Raw genomic sequence first — 16889 nt, 5'->3', positions numbered from 1 at the left:
GGGCTACTGTTTTGGGTAGGACTGTAAGGATGCATGAGGAATTGGGTGTTACTGAAAGGGACGTGGAAAGGGTAGGTCTGGGGTGACATCAGCTCCCCAGGGCGGGTTCCTTCAGGACCTGGCCAGCTCCAGGCTGAGAGCGCCCCCAGCCCTCAGGCAGGGGCGGGGTTCCAGGGCCGGGTCCCGCCTCCCGCCCTCTGGGCCGCCTCCTCCGCCACCGCCGCGCTGCCACCCGGAGCCGGGCCGCGAGCCGGGCCGGGCCGCCATCATGCTGAGCCGGCTCGGGGCACTGCTGCAGGAGGCCGTGGGGGCGGTGAGGCCGGGCCCCGGTCGGACCGGAGGGGCGGGCGCGGGCGGTGGGGGCAGGCGGGTGCGGGCCCCTTGGGCAGGGCCCCTCCCCTGGCTGCGACGCCGCTTCCGGGCCTCCGTCTTCGGGTCGCGGCCGCCCAGGAGCGCCTAGCTCCGGGATTCTCTCCAGACCAACCGGCTCCCAGGGTCTTGCGCCCAGCTCTCCTGATCCTACGCCCTACTCTCGTGATCCTGAGCCCCGATCCCTCGATCCTGCCTCCGCACCGCTTCCTGTTATGCTTCCTGTGCCCTACTCCCGTGATCCCTACGCTTCTTGTTACCTTCCCTGCACCCGAGAGCTTCTGCTTGCTTTCTAACTTCTCTCCCCAAATGCTCCCTTGTCACCACCAGTCCTTTCTCCTGGATCTGCCCTACGTCTCCTCCTCAGCCCCTATTAGCCCTCCTTCCCGGTTCCTCTCGCTCCTCCATTCCTGCTCACCTGGGATTGTAAATAGCTTTCCCCTTACCCTCTTAGCTGCTAGAGAACTCCCAGGAGTTCTTGCACTGAGTTCCCTCTTTCTTAGAGTGGAGAGTTGTGGCCCTGAGTAAGTCTCCAGGAAAGTGATAGAGAGCTTTGCAGGGATAGGTGGTCGCGGGAACCCGGAAGCAGCCCCCTGCGGGCTGCTTATCTCAGGCCACTGAGCCAAACTGACCTTGAGTTAGAGAGGTCGGCTTGCCGGAGGGGCTTGTTTTAGTTAGTTGTTTGTTTGTTTTTACAACTGTCAGTTTGTGTTTGGATCTTCTTTCTGGGAGCGCATGTGCCTCGTCTCCCACCTCATTCAGCCCCCTTGCAAGAAAGTATCTGGAAAGTTAATTATTTTTTCTCATTGTATGAGAACACACTCTATTTATTTATTTATTTATTGTTTTTTGAGACAGGGTTTCTCTGTGTAGCCTTGGCTGTCCTGGACTCACTTTTTAGACCAGGCTGGCCTCGAACTCACAGCGATCCTCTTGCCTCTGCCTCCCAAATGCTGGGATTAAAGGCGCGAGCCACCACACCCAGCTGAGAACACACTCTAATTGATGTGTTTAGTCTATCAAATTGTCTCTGGAGAAACAATCTTGGATTCGACTCCCCTTTTGTCTCCACATTCCCACCCCAGACAGAGCATTTATTACTGTTGGTTGTTTTTTGTTTTGTTTTGAGACAGGGTTTCTTTGTTGTAGCCCTGGCGTTTAATGATTAATAAATTAAGAATATAAGGTATAAGGCACCAGATATTATGTTGTAGAGGAATTTATTAAATGAGCATGGGAGGAGAAGGAAAGGGGATAGGGGTACGAGAGAGAAAGACGGAGACAGAGACAGAGGAAGAGAAGGGAGGGAGAGAGAGAAAGAGCAAGAGGAGGGGGTAGCCCTGGGCAGGGCCATGACATCACAGGTAGGCAGACTGAAGCAGAATACTAACACTGGCTGTCCTCGAACCCACTCAGTAAACCAGGCTGGCCTTGAACTCAGAGATCTGCCTGCCTTAGTGCTGGGATTAAAGATGTGTGTGCCACAGCTATCATTTAAAACTGGTAAAGGAGCCTACCCTCCCTCCATCACTATCCTGCTTGGCTGTGAGGAGCAGGGTCTGGGATACCCGAAGGAAAAGGGAGAGTTTCCGAAATGACCTTTTCTTCCTGTCCCAAATAAAAAACAATCTGGTCTACAAGTGAGTCCAGGACAGCCAAGGCTACCCAGAGAAACCCTGTCTTGAAAAATCAAAAAAGAAAAGAAAAAAAGCAATCTGATAAACTAATTCATCCTTCTGGACACAGCCCGAATACAAGGAGGGTTGGAAGGGTGGTTAGCCCTAAGCTTCCTTGATCCTTACACTCTGAGTGCAGAAAGTTCAGGCACCAGGGGCTAAAGATGCAGGAGTGAAGGGACATGGGTCCCAGGAGGTGACCTGCATACAGACCACATACAGAAAGTATGACTTACGCCTCTGTCTGGGCGTTAGGTCTTCCCTTGGACCACCAAGTCGAAGATGACCCACTCTGACTGCTTGGGTAGGAATCTTCATGGCTCTTTCGAAACATACTGCTATCTTCTAGAGGAAGTTGTTCTGTGGTTTCTTTGGCCTGGTTTCTAGTAGTAGGTTCATGGGTAGAGATCTCTGCCCTGCTTTCTCCTGTCCGCCAGGTTTCGGTGGCTGCTCTGCCTTCCCTGGGACACCTTTTCTTACATGAAGAGTCCTTTTCATTAAGTCTGGCACAAGGCTTTTTGGAACGTATAGACGGAATCTGAGACTGGATGAGACCCTATCACAGAAACCCTGGTGAGGTCACCGGGGTGCTGGCTGAGGCTCCAAGGACTTTCCAGGACAAGAAAATATGGCAGGAGTATCTTTGGGAGCTTCCTGGGAGTTGGTAAACGCCCTTCTGGGGTTGCCAGATAAAAAACACAGCCAAGTGTGGTGGCACACACCTTTAATCCCAGCATTTGAGGCAGAGTCAGAGAGATCGCTGTGAGTTCTAAGCCAGCCTGATCTCTAAAGCAAGTCCAGGACAGCCAAGGCTACACAGAAAAACCTGGTCTCAAAACACAAAAGCAAAACAAAACAAAAAACACAGCCCTAAGCCAGACAGAGGTGGTACAGGCCTTTAATCCCAACACTTGGCAAATAGAGGCAGGCAGATCTCTGTGAGTTGGAGGCCAGCCTGTCTACAAAGCGAGTCCAGGACAGCCAAGGCTACATAGAGAAACCCTGTGTCAAAAAACCCCAAAACAAAACACAGCCCTTAGCCAGGCAGTGGTGATACTCAACAGTTGGCAAACAGAGGCAGACAGATCTCTTGAGTTTGAGGCCAGCCTGGTCTACAGAGTAAGTTCCAGGACAGCTAGGGCTACATTTGATTTATTTTGTTTTGTTCTGTTTTGGGTTTTTTGTTTTGTTTTGTTTTTTTTGTTTTTTTTGTTTTTGTTTTTTTTTTGGTTTTTCAAGACAGGGTTTCTCTGTGTAGCCTTGGCTGGCCTGGACTCACTTTGTAGACCAGGCTAGCCTTGAACTCACAGCGATCCGCCTGCCTCTGCCTCCCAAGTGCTGAGATTAAAGGCATGTGCCACCTCCACTCAGCCTTTTTTTTTTTTTTTTTAAGGCTTATTTATTTATTATTTATACAGTGCTCACCTGCAGTCCAGAAGAGGGCATCAGATCACATTATAGATGGCTGTGAACCACCATGCAGTTGTTGGGAATTGAACTCAGGACCTTCTGAGGAGCAGTCAGTGTGCTTAACCCCTGAGCCATCTCTCCAGCCCGAGACCTTGATTTAAAAAACCAAAAGACAGCCCTGGCTCTCGGGAAGCTCACAGTCTATATGATGAGTCAGGTCACTCCTTATGGATGAGATATCTTCTTGTTGCGTTTGTTTAATATACATGTGCATGGGGTGCGTGCCACAAACATGCATATGGAGGTCAGGGGTCCTGGGAGTCAAACTCAGCAGCAAGGTCTTTAACATGAGCCGTCTTTTTAGCCTGGGATGGATTATCTTGAAGGATTGTGGGTAATGCCTTTCTAGAAGAGTCACTGATCCTACATCTGATTTTTTTGTTTTACTTTTTTGGAGACAGGATCCCTCTTTGTAGTTCTCGCTGTCCTAGAACTTGCTTTGTAGACTTGGCTAGCCTTGAACTCACAGAGATCTTACTGCCTCTGCCTCCTGAGTACTGGGATTAAAGGTCGTCACCACACCTAGTGATGACTCACTTTGAAAGAGTCTACCGCCTGCAAGGAGGGTGGGGAATGTTCCAGAGTCTCTGACTTAGGTGTTCCTTACTTCTCTGTTGCCCTGGCCAGCTAAACATCTTCCTACCTTTGTCTTCTTTTCTGCACGACACTACCAGATAGATCTTTCCAAAATCTTCCTCTGAAGGTGGCACTGACCTTGCTGCCTTAAAAAACACAGCTCAGGCTTCTTGACTTGGCCTTGGAGACCACAAGGTCCTCCTGCCCTTTTCCCTAATGCACTCTGCCCAGATCTTTGTGCTGGGAACATCTTTGTACTACTGAAATTTGATCCAGTTGGAATTTTTGTTTTTTGTCCTTGGAAGGTACCTATTAGTGGTCCCTCTTTTCTTAAGATTTATCATTATTATTATTATTATCATCATCATCATCATCATCACTATTATTATTGGTTTTTCAAGACAGGGTTCTCTGTGTAGCCTTGGTTCTCCTGCTTGCTTTGTAAACCAGGCTGGCCTTGAACTCATAGAGATCCACCTGCCTCTGCCTCTCCGAGTGCTGGATTACAGGTGTGCGCCACCACACCAGGCTTTAAGAATTATTTTGTTTTTTACTTCGTGTGTATGCATACTGATGCCTCATGTGTTCGGGTGCCCATGGAAGCTGGAAGAGGGTGTTGGATCCTCAGCTGCTGGAGTTACAGACAACTGAGAAACATCTTAACATGAGTTCTGGGAACCAAACTTCTGTCTTCACTGAGGCCCTAGAAATGACTCCCTCTGGGGTCTGGAAAGGTGGCTCAGAGGTTAAGGGCACTGACTGCACCTCCAGAGGTCCTGAGTTCAATTCCCAATAGCAACCACATGGTGGCTCACAACCATGTATAATGTGATCTGATTCCCTCTTCTGGCATGCAGGTGTATGTGCAGGCAGAGCATTGTATTGATGATGATGACGATGATGAAAATAATCTTTTTTGAAAAGAAGTGACTCCCTTTAAGAGATCCTTTTCCACTTCTACTTTCTCATAATTAGTGGTTTGGGGTGCACTCTTGCAGTCTTTTCTTGGTGGCAGCACATTCCTGTAAGCTTGGTTATTGTTAGATTGTTTGTGGCATGTAGGATAGCCTTCTGCACCCAGACGCCACTCAGAGACATGTACCAAATAAGTGATTCTAGAAGATGCTCTTTTCTGTGGTACCATAAAGGGCTGAGCTAGGAAGCCATGTGTGCAGGTGGGAGTTAGGGCCAAGGCTTTCAGACAGCTGCCCAATCGTCCACGGACCTCACTGAGGACTCTTAGCACCTAGACAAGGGTAAAGGAATGGTGGATCCCAGGACATTGTGGACTGAGCAAAGACCTAGAGGGTAAACACCCATGGTAGGGGCTGCTGCCGCCTTTCTGTCCTGTAAACAGTTTTTTCCTTTCCTCAAAAAAAATTTTTTTTCAGAATTTTATATGAGTGCTGTATTTAGATCATTTCTACACCTTACCACCCCCCAACTTTTCCCATACCCCCAACTCCCTCTCACATTAATGACCTCTTCTGTAATTATTTTTGTTACACACACACACACACAACACACACACACACACACAATTTGCTGAGTCCATTTAGTGTTGCTCATATGCACACGTGTTTAGGGGCTGACTATTTGGTATTGGATAATCTGTCAGGGGGTTCATCCCTGGGGAAGACTGATTCTCCAGTTTTCAGCAGCCATTACCTGTCTGTAGCCTCTTCTCTAGGACTGGGGCCATCTGAATTTCCACCCACCCCATCCATGTTGGCACGCCAACTCATGTTGTCATTGTTCAAGTCTTGATTAGGTGACCGTATTGTTGAGACTTCATGAGTGTGGCTTCCCTGTCACTATCTTGCAGCAGATGTCCTGGTCGTCCAGCAAGTCCAGCCTTTCCACACGCACACACACACACACACACACACACACACACACCCGCCACTTCATCAATGTTCCCTAAGCCTTAGGTGTAGGGATGTGTGTGGATGTATCAGTTAGAGCTAGGGACCCCACTATCAGCTGTTTTCTGCATTTTCTGTACAAAGAAAGAAGGTGGTTGTTGTGGTTGTTGTTTTTATTGTTATCAGGGCTGTTAGTCACCCTCAGTTCAGCTAGGGTGCCAAGAAGGAGAGAATACTTTTGGGGAGGGGGAGTTGAGGGGCTTGCAGAAAGCAATGTCAGGAGCCTCCAGGTGACAGAAGGAGGTGGGTAAGAGGGGTGCCGACTGTGGCCTGGGACAAAAGACAACAGTACTCGATAGTAAGGCATTTCCTTTAGAGGGTATAGAAGTGTTAACGGAGCTGAGTGTGATGGCACATGCCTTTAATCGCAGCACTCGGGAGCCAGAGGCGGGCTGGATCACTGAGTTTGAGGCCAGGCTGGTCTGCAAAGTGAGTCCAGGACAACCAAGGCTACACAGAGAAACCCTGTCTCAAAAAACAAAGAAGTGTTAACCGTCTGACTGAGTAGAGCCTGCCATGGCCTTGGATGTGGGTCTTCCTAGATTCCAACAAAGGAACCCAAAAGCTTTCTCATCCTCTTTCTTCTCAGGTCCCCTGTATTGTTTACAGTCCCCCTCTTTAGCATGTATGGATTTCGGATTGTGCAGAAATACTTGTATGTGTTCCTCCTTCAACATGCTTGCTTCTTGGGGACAGAGCCTGTGGGCTGAGGAGTCTGTGATGCTGTGTCCTGGAGCGATGAATGAATGAATCTTCCCTTTCAAAAGCTGGGAACAGAATGCTTTCTCTAGGACCTAGAACTCACCCAACTGGATGTTGACACAGGCACATGTTCCTGTGAGCGCTGGTGCTAGTGGGCCCTTGGTTGGCCTTTCCACAAACACTGTGTCTACTCTCTCTGCAGCGAGAGCCCAGCATTGACCTGCTGCAGGCCTTTGTGGAGCACTGGAAAGGCATCACACACTACTATATCGAAAGCACAGGTAAGCCTGTTGACCCTAGGAGAGAGCTGGGAAGTGATCGCAGGTGTCTGGGAAGGTTATATCAGGGTTGTGGACATCAGGACATCTCTGGGCTGAGCCAGGGAGACAGACAGATGGGAGCAAGACCCAGAGCCCTAGCCATTGCGGGTCTTCATGGTTAAATTGTTGGCCCCACTCGGACCTGTTTAGGAGAGGAGCTGTGTGACTTATGAGTGAGGACAAGGAGACTGGGGACCTCATAGGCCTGGCTCTGCATAGTAAAGGTGGCTCCACTTGCTTTAGTTTCCAGCTGGGTACAGCCCCTGGGCCTTCTGTCCCAAGTGACTATCACTAGGACTATTGGTTAAAGGCAATGCAGCAGGGTTTAGATGTAGCTCAGTTGGTAGCGTGCTGGCCTAGCCTATAAGAGACCTACATTCAGGCCTCACTGCATAAACCGGGCGATGGTGAATGCCAGTAATCCAGTGCTTAGGAGATGGGAGCAAGCAGATCAGAAGGTCAAGGTAACCCTGGGATACAGGAGACCTTGTCTTAGAGAGTTGGGGAGAGGAGAAAGATGTGCAATAAATTATTTTGCTTTAGCCAGGCGGTGGTGGCGCAGGCCTTTAATCCCAGCACTTGGGAGGCAGAGACAGGCGGATCAATGTGAGTTTGAGGCCAGCCTGGTCTATAAAGTGAATCCAGGACAGCCAAGGCTACACAGAGAAACCCTGTCTCAAAAAACAAAAACAAAAAAGACAAAAAAAAATTTATTTTGCATGAACCTTAGGAAGTAACCTTAAGAAGTGGAACATGATGTGTGGGTCCTTTTTCTCCTAGCTGATATCTCCAAGGGTCAAAGCATTCATATGTGTTAACCCACCATAATGATTCAGCGAGGGTCAGAATCTGATTGGGTGCTTCGTAGGCTGTAAGCCTGGTTGCCTGGTTACCAGATCCTATATCCTTTAGCTTTCCATTTCCTTGAGTTCAGACTATGTCTGAGCTTTCTTTCCAGCTTGAGCCAGACCATGAAATTAAAAGCCCTCTGGGGAAGCCTTGGCGGGTGGGGGTTGGGGGGACTGGGAGGGGGCCTCTGTTAGACATGGCTTCCTTCTGTCTTGGCGGATGGGCTATTTGTGTTGAAAGGAGATAACTGTGCTGTCTGTTGAGCAGCAATTCTGGTCTCTCCCTACTCCATTCTAGTTTCCTGTCTGTCTGTCTGTCTGTCTTTCTTTCTTTCTTTCTTTCAAGATTTATTTAATACACAGTGTTTTGCCTGTATGTGCACCAGAAGAGGGCACCAGATCTCATTACAGATGGTTGTGAGCCACCATGTGGTTGCTGGGAATTGAACTCAGGACCTTTGAAAGAGCAGTCGATGCCCTTAACCTCTGAGCCATCTCTCTAGCGCCCTAGTTTCCCATCTTTCAACTGTGACATACATAAATGTCTCTAGATACTGACATGTTTTGGGGTAAGAGAAGAATTTCTTCCCAGTTGGGAGCCCCTCTTTTATACTAAATCATATGCTATCTCTCTCTGTGTATTGGGGATTGATTGAACCTAGGGCAGGCCACCCCACCTCCACGCCCCACTGAGCAACATCCCTCGATCCTTTTTGCTTTGAAAGAAGATCTCGCTTATGTTGCCTAGGCTGGCCTTGAACTCACTCACTCTGTGGCCCAGCCAGGCCTTGAACTTGCAATACCCCTGCCTCACCAGCCTCCTGAGAAGCTGAGATTACAAGTGTATGCCACCAAACCCAGCCTAAAGCTAAGAGTCCTCCGTCTCATCTGGGCCCTTTCTCTGCATCTAGGCCTTTAGTTTCCAGAGTGATCTCTAGACCAGAGTTACAGGGAGACAGTGAAGCAAGCTGCCTTGCTTAACAGCCTATGCCTTAAAGGAAAGCTAGGGGGTGCTCCAAGGCCAGCGGGGAAAATGTTCTCTACTGAGGTGCATCACCCTCCTGACTGACAGATCGGCTGTGCTTTCCTCTGACTTCCCTGAGTAGAAGAGGGGCAAGGCCAGGCCCTAGAAGCTGCTAGGGAGGAAACTGCTGAAAAGTAGCCTGGACAGACTCCATAACTGCTCACTACGCCTGGGATAGACAGGCCACTCTCAAAACATCTCCTTCTATGGACCTATGTCCTCCTTTTGGTCCCATGAGGAGTCCCTAGTAGGGATTATTGCTGCACACATGACATACTAAGGCAAGCACACACTCTCAGTCATCAGGCTGTATCCTTGGCCTAATCCCCTGCCACCTTGCCTTTTTTTTTTTTTTTTTTTAATTATTTATTCAGATTACATCCTGATTGTAATCCCCTCACTTGTATCTTCCTATTCCTACCCTCCCTCCCTCTTCCGCCCTACTCCCCTCCCCTAGACCTCTGACATGTGGGGTCTTCCTCCCCTTGCCCCATTGCTAAGGGGCAGTGATCAAATCACAGGTACCCAAGTTCGTGTCAGATACAGTCCCCCACCCCCACCCCCTTCCCCACGTGGAGCCACTTTTTATTTATTTATTATTATTAATTTATTTTTATTTTATTTGCATTGGTTGACGTTATTAGATCCCTTGGAACTGGAATTACAGACAGTTATGAGTTGCCGTGTGGGTGCTGGGAATTGAACCTGGATCCTTTGGAAAGCAGACAGTTCTCTTAACTGCTAAGCCATCTCTCCAGCCCCACACTTTGTCTTTCTAAATATACAAGTATCAGCTGTAAATTTCCATTTCCTGGTGGCACTCAGCCCATTAAGGCGGGACTTCCTCTTGGGCTGGTCCTGAGAGGGTCTAATGTGCTTCATGCCATCTACCCTTGTCCTTGACCTCGATTAGATGAAAACACGCCAGTCAAGAAAACGGATATTCCCTGGCGGCTGAAGCAAATGCTGGACATCCTGGTGTATGAGGAGAAGCAGCAGGCGTCCTCTGGTGAGGCTGGACCCTGCCTGGAATACCTGCTACAACACAAGATCCTGGAGACCCTGTGCACTCTGGGCAAAGCGGAGGTGGGCATGCTCCTGGGGCATCTGGAAACTTCCACCTCAGTCAAGCCCCTTAATTCCATGCTTTTTGACCTGTGCCCCTCTGTCTTGAGGGACCAAGTACTGCCACTGTTACTTAGAATACATCATTACCCCATCACTCAGCAGAGAGGGACCTACCATTTGCTGGCCTCTATTCTAGGAGCTGGGGACTAAGGGACAGAATAGTCACACACAGTGGGTCCTTGCAATCCCAGACAGTCGGTCCCAGGATCCTGCTACCCCTCCCCTCAGATTCAAAACTCTGTGAGTGTTCAAGTCCCTTATATAAAATGGATCTGGGGGCCAGCAAGATGGCGCAGTGGGTGAATGCTTTGTCACCATGCCTTACAACTTGAATTCAGTTCCTGGGACCCACGTGGTAGGAGAGAACTCAAAGTTGTCCTTTGACCTCCTCATGTACAATGAGGTACATGTGTGTGTGTGCGCGCGCACACACATAAATAAAATAAAAATTTAAATGGGGCCCAGAAGGAAAGAGAGAGGGAGGGAGGAAGGGAGGGAGGGAGAGAGAGAGAGAGATGTTGGATAGATGGTGAATAACAGAAAGATAGATTCCTGGAACCAGGGTCCCACAAATACCTATGGATGACTGTGTTTGTAGATAACCTCCACACACTCTCCTGTACCTTTAAATAATTTCTAGGCTGCTTATAACTAATAAATATAAGTACTATAAAACTCACGGCACTACAATAATTAGGTAATAAGAAAAAGGTCTGTACATGTTTCTGAATAGTTTTGGTCTGAGGCTGATGAAACCCACAGTTATAAAACCAGTAGATACAGATGCAATACTGTGTTCACTAACGACCCAGTCATGAAAGGAACTGATCCAGGAAAGGGGGCTTGGTGAGGGGTGATGGGGGGGGGGGGGGGGAGGAGGAAGAACTGCTGGGTGGAAGGAAAGAAGCCCAGCAGGGAAGAAGGCCACTGAGCCCCGTGGCTCTGGAGAGGAGTGTTTCAGACTGAGGGCTGAGGCCTCACCTGTGACAGAATACTCCGTCTCAGTATCCCCCAGGCATGCGACAGCAGGTGTTCCAGTTCTTCAGCAAGGTCCTGGCCCAGGTGCAGCACCCACTCCTGCACTACCTGAATGTCCACAGGCCCGTGCAGGTGAGGACCAAGGACACAGGGTGTCTGAGGCTAAGGCTTTCCCTTCCCTAACACCCCACTCCTCTGGGGTTCTGTCCTGTTCCTCTTTCAGAAACTTCTCCGACTTGGAGGGACGGTCCCTGGATCCCTCACGGAAAAGGAAGAAGTTCAGTTCACCAGCGTCCTCTGTTCTAAGATACAGCAGGACCCAGAGCTGCTGGCCTATATCTTGGAAGTAGGTGCTTCTGTGGGGACCTGGCTGTGGGGCAGAACCCTTGAGGCAAGCACTCGTGACCCCATTGAGGAAGCAGCAGAACACAGTGCTCCCATGCACTCTACGATGAGGCTCATATTTTTTTTTAAGATTTATTTATTATTTATACAGTATTCTGCCCACATGTGCACCTGTCCGCCACAAGAAGGCACTGAATCTCATTACAGATTATTGTGAGCCACTATGTGGTTGCTGGGAATTGAACCTGGGACCTTTGGAAGAGCAGACCGTGCTCTTAACCTCTGAGCCATCTCTCCAGCCCAAGGCTCATTTTTTTAAAACCCACTCTGCATTCTTTTAGTGCAGTTTGGAATTTTTTTTGGGGGGTGGGGTAGGAGGTGTGTCATAGAGCCCAGGCTGGCTACAAATCCATTGCGTAGTCAAGGGTGACCATGAGCTTCTGATCCCTCTGCCTCTCTCTCACTAGTGTTTAGTTGTAGGCATGTACCTACCACTCTGCCCAGTTTATGGGGTGGTAAGGATGGAACCCAGAGTGTCACATGTTCTGGCCAAGCGCTATACCAACTAAGCCATATTCCTAGCCCCTGGTGTGTGTGTGTGTGTGTGTGTGTGTGTGTGTGTGTGTGTATGCATGAGTACATGTGCATTTAGGTCACAATCACTCTAGAGTTAGTTCTCTCCTTCCACGTTCACATGGGTTTGGGGGATTTTACTCAGGTCTCTAAGTCTCCTATAGCAAATATCTTCATTCAATGAGCTAATTATTTGGTTTGACTCTTTTGGCTTTTTGAGACAGGCTCTCCCTATATATCCCAAGTTTGCCTCAATCTTACAATCCTCCTGCCTCAGTCTCCCAAGTTCTGGAAATACAATATATACTACAATGCCTGGCAAGACACACAGGGGGAAACTCTGTAGTCCAGGCTGGACTTGAACTCGTGATCCTCCACCAAGATTACAGGAGTGCTCCGCCACACCCGACTCTCAACCCTGCACGCTCAAGGAAGTGCGCAGGATGGAGTGATCTCCTTTCTGACCTTGACCTTGGCCTCACCCTACCTTCTTTGCAGGGTAAAAAGATTATAGGTAAGAAGACAATCCAAGAGTCTACAGCTAAGGATGTAGCTGGCTACAGGGACAAGGATTGTCCCCGAAGTGATGCTCCCAGTGGGGATCCTGGACTGGATAGGGAGCATGGTGGTGTCCCAGCCTTGAACATCTACCTGCCTGCGGAGACCAAAGGGCCAGAAAATGGGCCCGGGGAAAGCAATCTCATCACCTCCCTGCTTGGGCTGTGCAAGAGCAAGGTGTGGCCGCAGAGGTGGCAGGGGTAGGATGGCAGGGGTAGGGTGGCAGGGGTAGGGTAGCAGGGGTAGGGTGGCAGGGGTGGGGAGGGGTGAGGAGAATCATGGACTCAGACTTCCTCTCCTCATTCCCTAGAAGAGTCGGGTGGCCCTGAAGGCGCAAGAGAACATCCTGCTGCTGGTAAGCGTGGCGTCACCAGCAGCTGCCACCTACCTGACACAAAGCACCTCCTGTTGTGTGGGGATAGCTGGGCACCTCTGCCAACTGTACCGGTCCATGCCTGCCTGCCTTGACCCAGCAGACATTGCCACATTAGAGGGCATCAGCTGGAGGTGGGTTCCTGGCCTGGAAATATCTTCAGGGGCTGGTAGTTACATAGACTAGGCAGCCTTGCTCGCTATCTTCTTCCTGGAGGGTAGGGGTGGGAGGGGGGAGCGACCGGTCCCCAGGGCCCTTCCCAGCCTCCCAGGATCATCACTTCTGCTATGTGAGCACAGCAGCAGAGGTTCTAGGTGGAGTGGGGGGCCTCTCAGCTATCCTTCAGAAAGGCCCTGAAGGTTTTTGCTCATCTTCTGGATTCCCGATTCCCTTTCTCTTAGGTTACCCAGTGCCCCGTCTGATGAGGCCTCTTTCCCTGGGAAGGAGGCTCTGGCTGCCTTCCTGGGCTGGTTTGACTACTGTGACCATCTGATCACAGAGGCACACACAGTGAGTGGGAGCGGGTGTGACCAGGGTGCTTGCCTAACTCCACTAGGTGTCTCAGTGATGAAGGGGAGCCGGTGCACGGTGACTTGGGGCCAGATGGCGGCCGGGCTCTGGTTAGCCAGTATTTGGGGGCTGCACAAGGACACATGATTTTTTTTTTTTTTTTTTTTTGGCATAAATGTGATGGGGTGTGAGTACAGGAGACATGCCCTCTGGCTCCTAGGTGGTTGCAGATGCCTTGGCAAAGGCTGTGGCTGAGAAGCTGTTTGTCGAGACCCTGCAGCCCCAGCTCCTGCATGTGTAAGTGTCTATAAAATCCCTTGTTCATGCTCTGGTCTGTGTCTGGTCACCCTACGAAGCCTCTTGCCATAACAGAGGCCAGGGACCTACTGTTAATAATGCCAGGTCTAGCCAGGCATGGTGGGGCACGCCTATAATCCCCGCACTCAGGAGGCAGAGGCAGGCAGATCTCTGTTAGTTCGAGGCCAACCTGGCCTACAACGTGAGTCCAGGGCAGCCAGGGCTACACAGAAAAACCCTGTCTCAACCAAAAACGTTGCCAGGTCTAACACGCACATGGCTCTAAGCCCCGTTGGCTGGAACACAGCCTCCTACTTCTAACTGTAGCACCTCATGAGGGATGGGGAGGTTCGCCACCAATGGAAAGAAAACAGGGAAGGTTCTGCTTTCCCACTGACCTTCCTCTGCTTTCTCCCTCTCCCCACAGGTCTGAGCGGAGCATCCTGGCCTCCACTGCCCTGCTGACAGCCTTGCTGCGACAGCTGCACTCCCCTGCCCTGCTGCAGGAGGCCATGACCTTCCTCCTGGGCACTGACCAGCAGCCTGCAGCCACAGAGGACAGCCCCCAAAGTCTGGGCACACACCTCATCACGCACTGTGACCACCTCTCTGACGAGGTAAGGCAGGAGGGCCTTCATCTCAGTTTGCTCCACAGCCCCCACAGGGCTGCCTCAGCTGGCCCGGGTAGCTCAGCCTCAGGCTTCAAGCCAAAGCAGTGATAATATGTAATTGACAGCCACGCTGTCTTTGTCATGGTTTTCTGGTATTTGGCGAACTGCTCTGTCCTCCTATTTTTTCTAATACAGAAACTGAGGCACAGAGAAGTCAGTGAGTTTGCCTGAGGTGGCACATCAAATGAGAAACGGGACACTTCCTTTAGCCCCTAACAAACAAGGGAAAGGTGATGGGACAGCCAGGAGCCTGGCGGTGGCTGGCGGCACACGCCTTTAATCCCAGCACCCAGGAGGCAGAGGCCACCCTGGTCTACAGAGCGAGTTCCAGCCAGGGCTACACAGAGAAACCCTGTCTCGAAAAACAGAGAGAGAGAGAGAGAGGGAAGAGGGAGAGGGAGAGAGGAGAGAGAGGTGCGCCAGGAGGGTGACAGGAGGGTCCCCCACTGCCCTCTTTCACTCTAGATCAGCATTGCCACCCTGCGGCTATTTGAGGAACTGCTGCAGAAGCCCCATGAGCGAGTCATCCGCAGTCTGGTCCTGCAAAACCTGGAGGGCCGCCTATATGTGGCCCGGGGCTCACCAGAGCCGGAGAGCTATGAGGATACCCTGTAAGTGACACAGAGAGGGGTGCGGGGTGCCGCCCACAGCACAGCACACCCATGCACACCCACTCATCCCTCTGTGCGTGCGTGCGTGTCTCCCTGCCTGCAGGGATCTGGAGGAAGACCCCTACTTCACCGATGGCTTCCTTGATGCTGGCCTTCAGCCCTCCACAAAGCCTCCCCCGGCTCCTGCCACCAGCTCAGATGGCAAAACAGCAGTGACGGAGATCGTTAACAGGTGGGGAGAAGGTTAGGCAAAGCAGAGTCGCCTGAATTCTGTTCTGGTTTTGGGCGGGGGACCCTGTGAACCACAGAGAGAGGGGGGAGACCTGGGGAGGCGCCTCCACACCTAGGCCCCTGTCTCTTAGCTTCCTTTGCCTGGTACCTGAGGAAGCCAAGACTCCAGCCTTCCTAGGGGAGAATGGATATGACACATACGTTCATGATGCCTATGGCCTGGTGAGTGAAGGGTCTGTGGCTCCCCTCCTCTGCTGGGCCCCTTTATGTCCCGCTGACACGAGCCTCACCCCCACATCATTTTTAATGGGGTTCCTCAACTCTTCTTCCCTCTCTGCTTCAGTTCCAGGAGTGCAGCTCCCGTGTGGCCCCCTGGGGTTGGCCTCTGGGCCCAGCACCCTTGGACTCTCATGAGCCTGAAAGGCCTTTCTTTGAGGGCCGCTTCCTCCAAGTGCTCTTTGATCGCATGGCCCGGATTTTGGATCAGGTAGCCGCAAAGACTGTGCCTAGGGAGAGCGCCAGGCTGGGCCTTGTGCCTTTCAGGAGAGTAGGGGTTGGTGGCCGCAGTGGACCCCTCTTGGGTTCCTTAGCTCCACGGCCCCATTACCTTTCCCCCAGGCGGGAAGCCCTGTCTCGCCTGTTCTCCACCCGCCCTAACATGCTCTGGCCCTCAGCCCCAGGGAATCCATGACATATACAGATCACGTGAGTCTCCCACCCCCACATGCATTCACACCAGCCAGGCGCCTTCTTGCTTGGGGAGTGCAAAAATGCTCTCCGCCCCTTGCCAACACTCAATGTTGTCCATCTTGTTCCCTACAGCCGTACAGCCTGAACCTACAAGTGACCTCAGTCCTGTCCCGGCTCGCCCTGTTCCCCCACCCCCATATCCACGAGTACCTTCTGGATCCCTACATCAACCTGGCCCCTGGCTGTAGGAGCCTGTTCTCTGTGCTTGTCAGGGTAAGGACGAGGGCGTGACAGGAAGGAACAGAGCCGGGCGAGGGGTGGGAATGGAGTCCATACCCTTTACTAGAGTCAGGAACAGCACAGGTTTTCCAATCCAATCCTCCCACCTCCTATGGGATGGCAGAGCCGGTGGCAGCTGTGGGGCGTTGTCAAGTTCTCATCTTAGTCCTTTCTGGACTCTAGGTGATTGGGGACTTAATGCAAAGAATTCAGAGGGTACCCCAGTTTCCGGGCAAGCTGCTTCTGGTGCGCAAGCAACTGATGGGCCAGATTCCGGAAGAGCAGTAAGTAGCCAAGGGAAGTGGGGTGCCCAGGGTCGGGAAGGCAGCACGGAGGACTCTGTCTTGTGTCAAGCCTTGTGGACATGGGCTGTCATGTTGTAAGTACACATGCAGACACCGTCCCCCCGCCCCCCTCCCCCCCTGCCACTGTCTCTCCACAGTCTGGACCATCAGACCCTACTCCAGGGCGTGGTAGTACTAGAAGAATTCTGCAAGGAGCTGGCCGCCATTGCCTTTGTCAAGTTCCCCCCACATGGTCCTTACCTGAACTTGTCTCCACCCCCGGAAGGGCAAGTCTGAGCCAGGAGCATGGCAAGCGGGCGGAAGGAAGACTCTTGCCTGTACTTCTGCCCACTGAGAGCGGAGCGGCCTCCTGCCTGGCCAAGCTGCCACTCTGTCCTCCCTGCTGGGGACATCGGCTGCAGGCCGTCTCGCCTGCTGACCACATGAGCTG

The 16889-nt window shown here is 51.3% G+C and overlaps 1 protein-coding gene across 1 annotated transcript; it reads left to right on the top strand.

Moving 5' to 3' along the window:
- Positions 1–200: 200 nt before the first annotated feature.
- On the top strand, positions 201–16756 carry Fhip2b (FHF complex subunit HOOK interacting protein 2B). Its single transcript, XM_051160807.1, has 17 exons — positions 201–313; positions 6921–6999; positions 9824–9996; positions 11044–11148; positions 11240–11362; positions 12433–12669; positions 12803–12999; positions 13267–13375; positions 13596–13672; positions 14100–14289; positions 14809–14954; positions 15058–15186; positions 15317–15407; positions 15529–15672; positions 16008–16148; positions 16338–16438; positions 16597–16756. Exons 1-17 carry the CDS (start codon positions 269–271, stop codon positions 16733–16735), a joined length of 2226 nt encoding a protein of 741 aa, XP_051016764.1. The 5' UTR covers positions 201–268; the 3' UTR covers positions 16736–16756.
- Positions 16757–16889: the final 133 nt, after the last annotated feature.

The sequence above is a fragment of the Acomys russatus genome, chromosome 18, assembly GCF_903995435.1.
Source record: "Acomys russatus chromosome 18, mAcoRus1.1, whole genome shotgun sequence".
Lineage (NCBI taxonomy): Eukaryota > Metazoa > Chordata > Mammalia > Rodentia > Muridae > Acomys > Acomys russatus.
Note: the sequence above shows the minus strand (reverse complement) of the source record. Positions and strands in the feature narration are given on the sequence as shown.

What these genes read in the sequence shown, in the direction of transcription:
- Fhip2b (XM_051160807.1), top strand. Translation starts at nt 269, where the DNA reads ATGCTGAGCCGGCTCGGGGCACTGCTGCAGGAGGCCGTGGGGGCG. An exon ending in CAGCCCCAGCTCCTGCATGT is followed by an intron (nt 13,673 to 14,099) that starts GTAAGTGTCTAT and finishes CTCTCCCCACAG; the next exon opens with GTCTGAGCGGAGCATCCTGG. An exon ending in GTGACCACCTCTCTGACGAG is followed by an intron (nt 14,290 to 14,808) that starts GTAAGGCAGGAG and finishes CTTTCACTCTAG; the next exon opens with ATCAGCATTGCCACCCTGCG.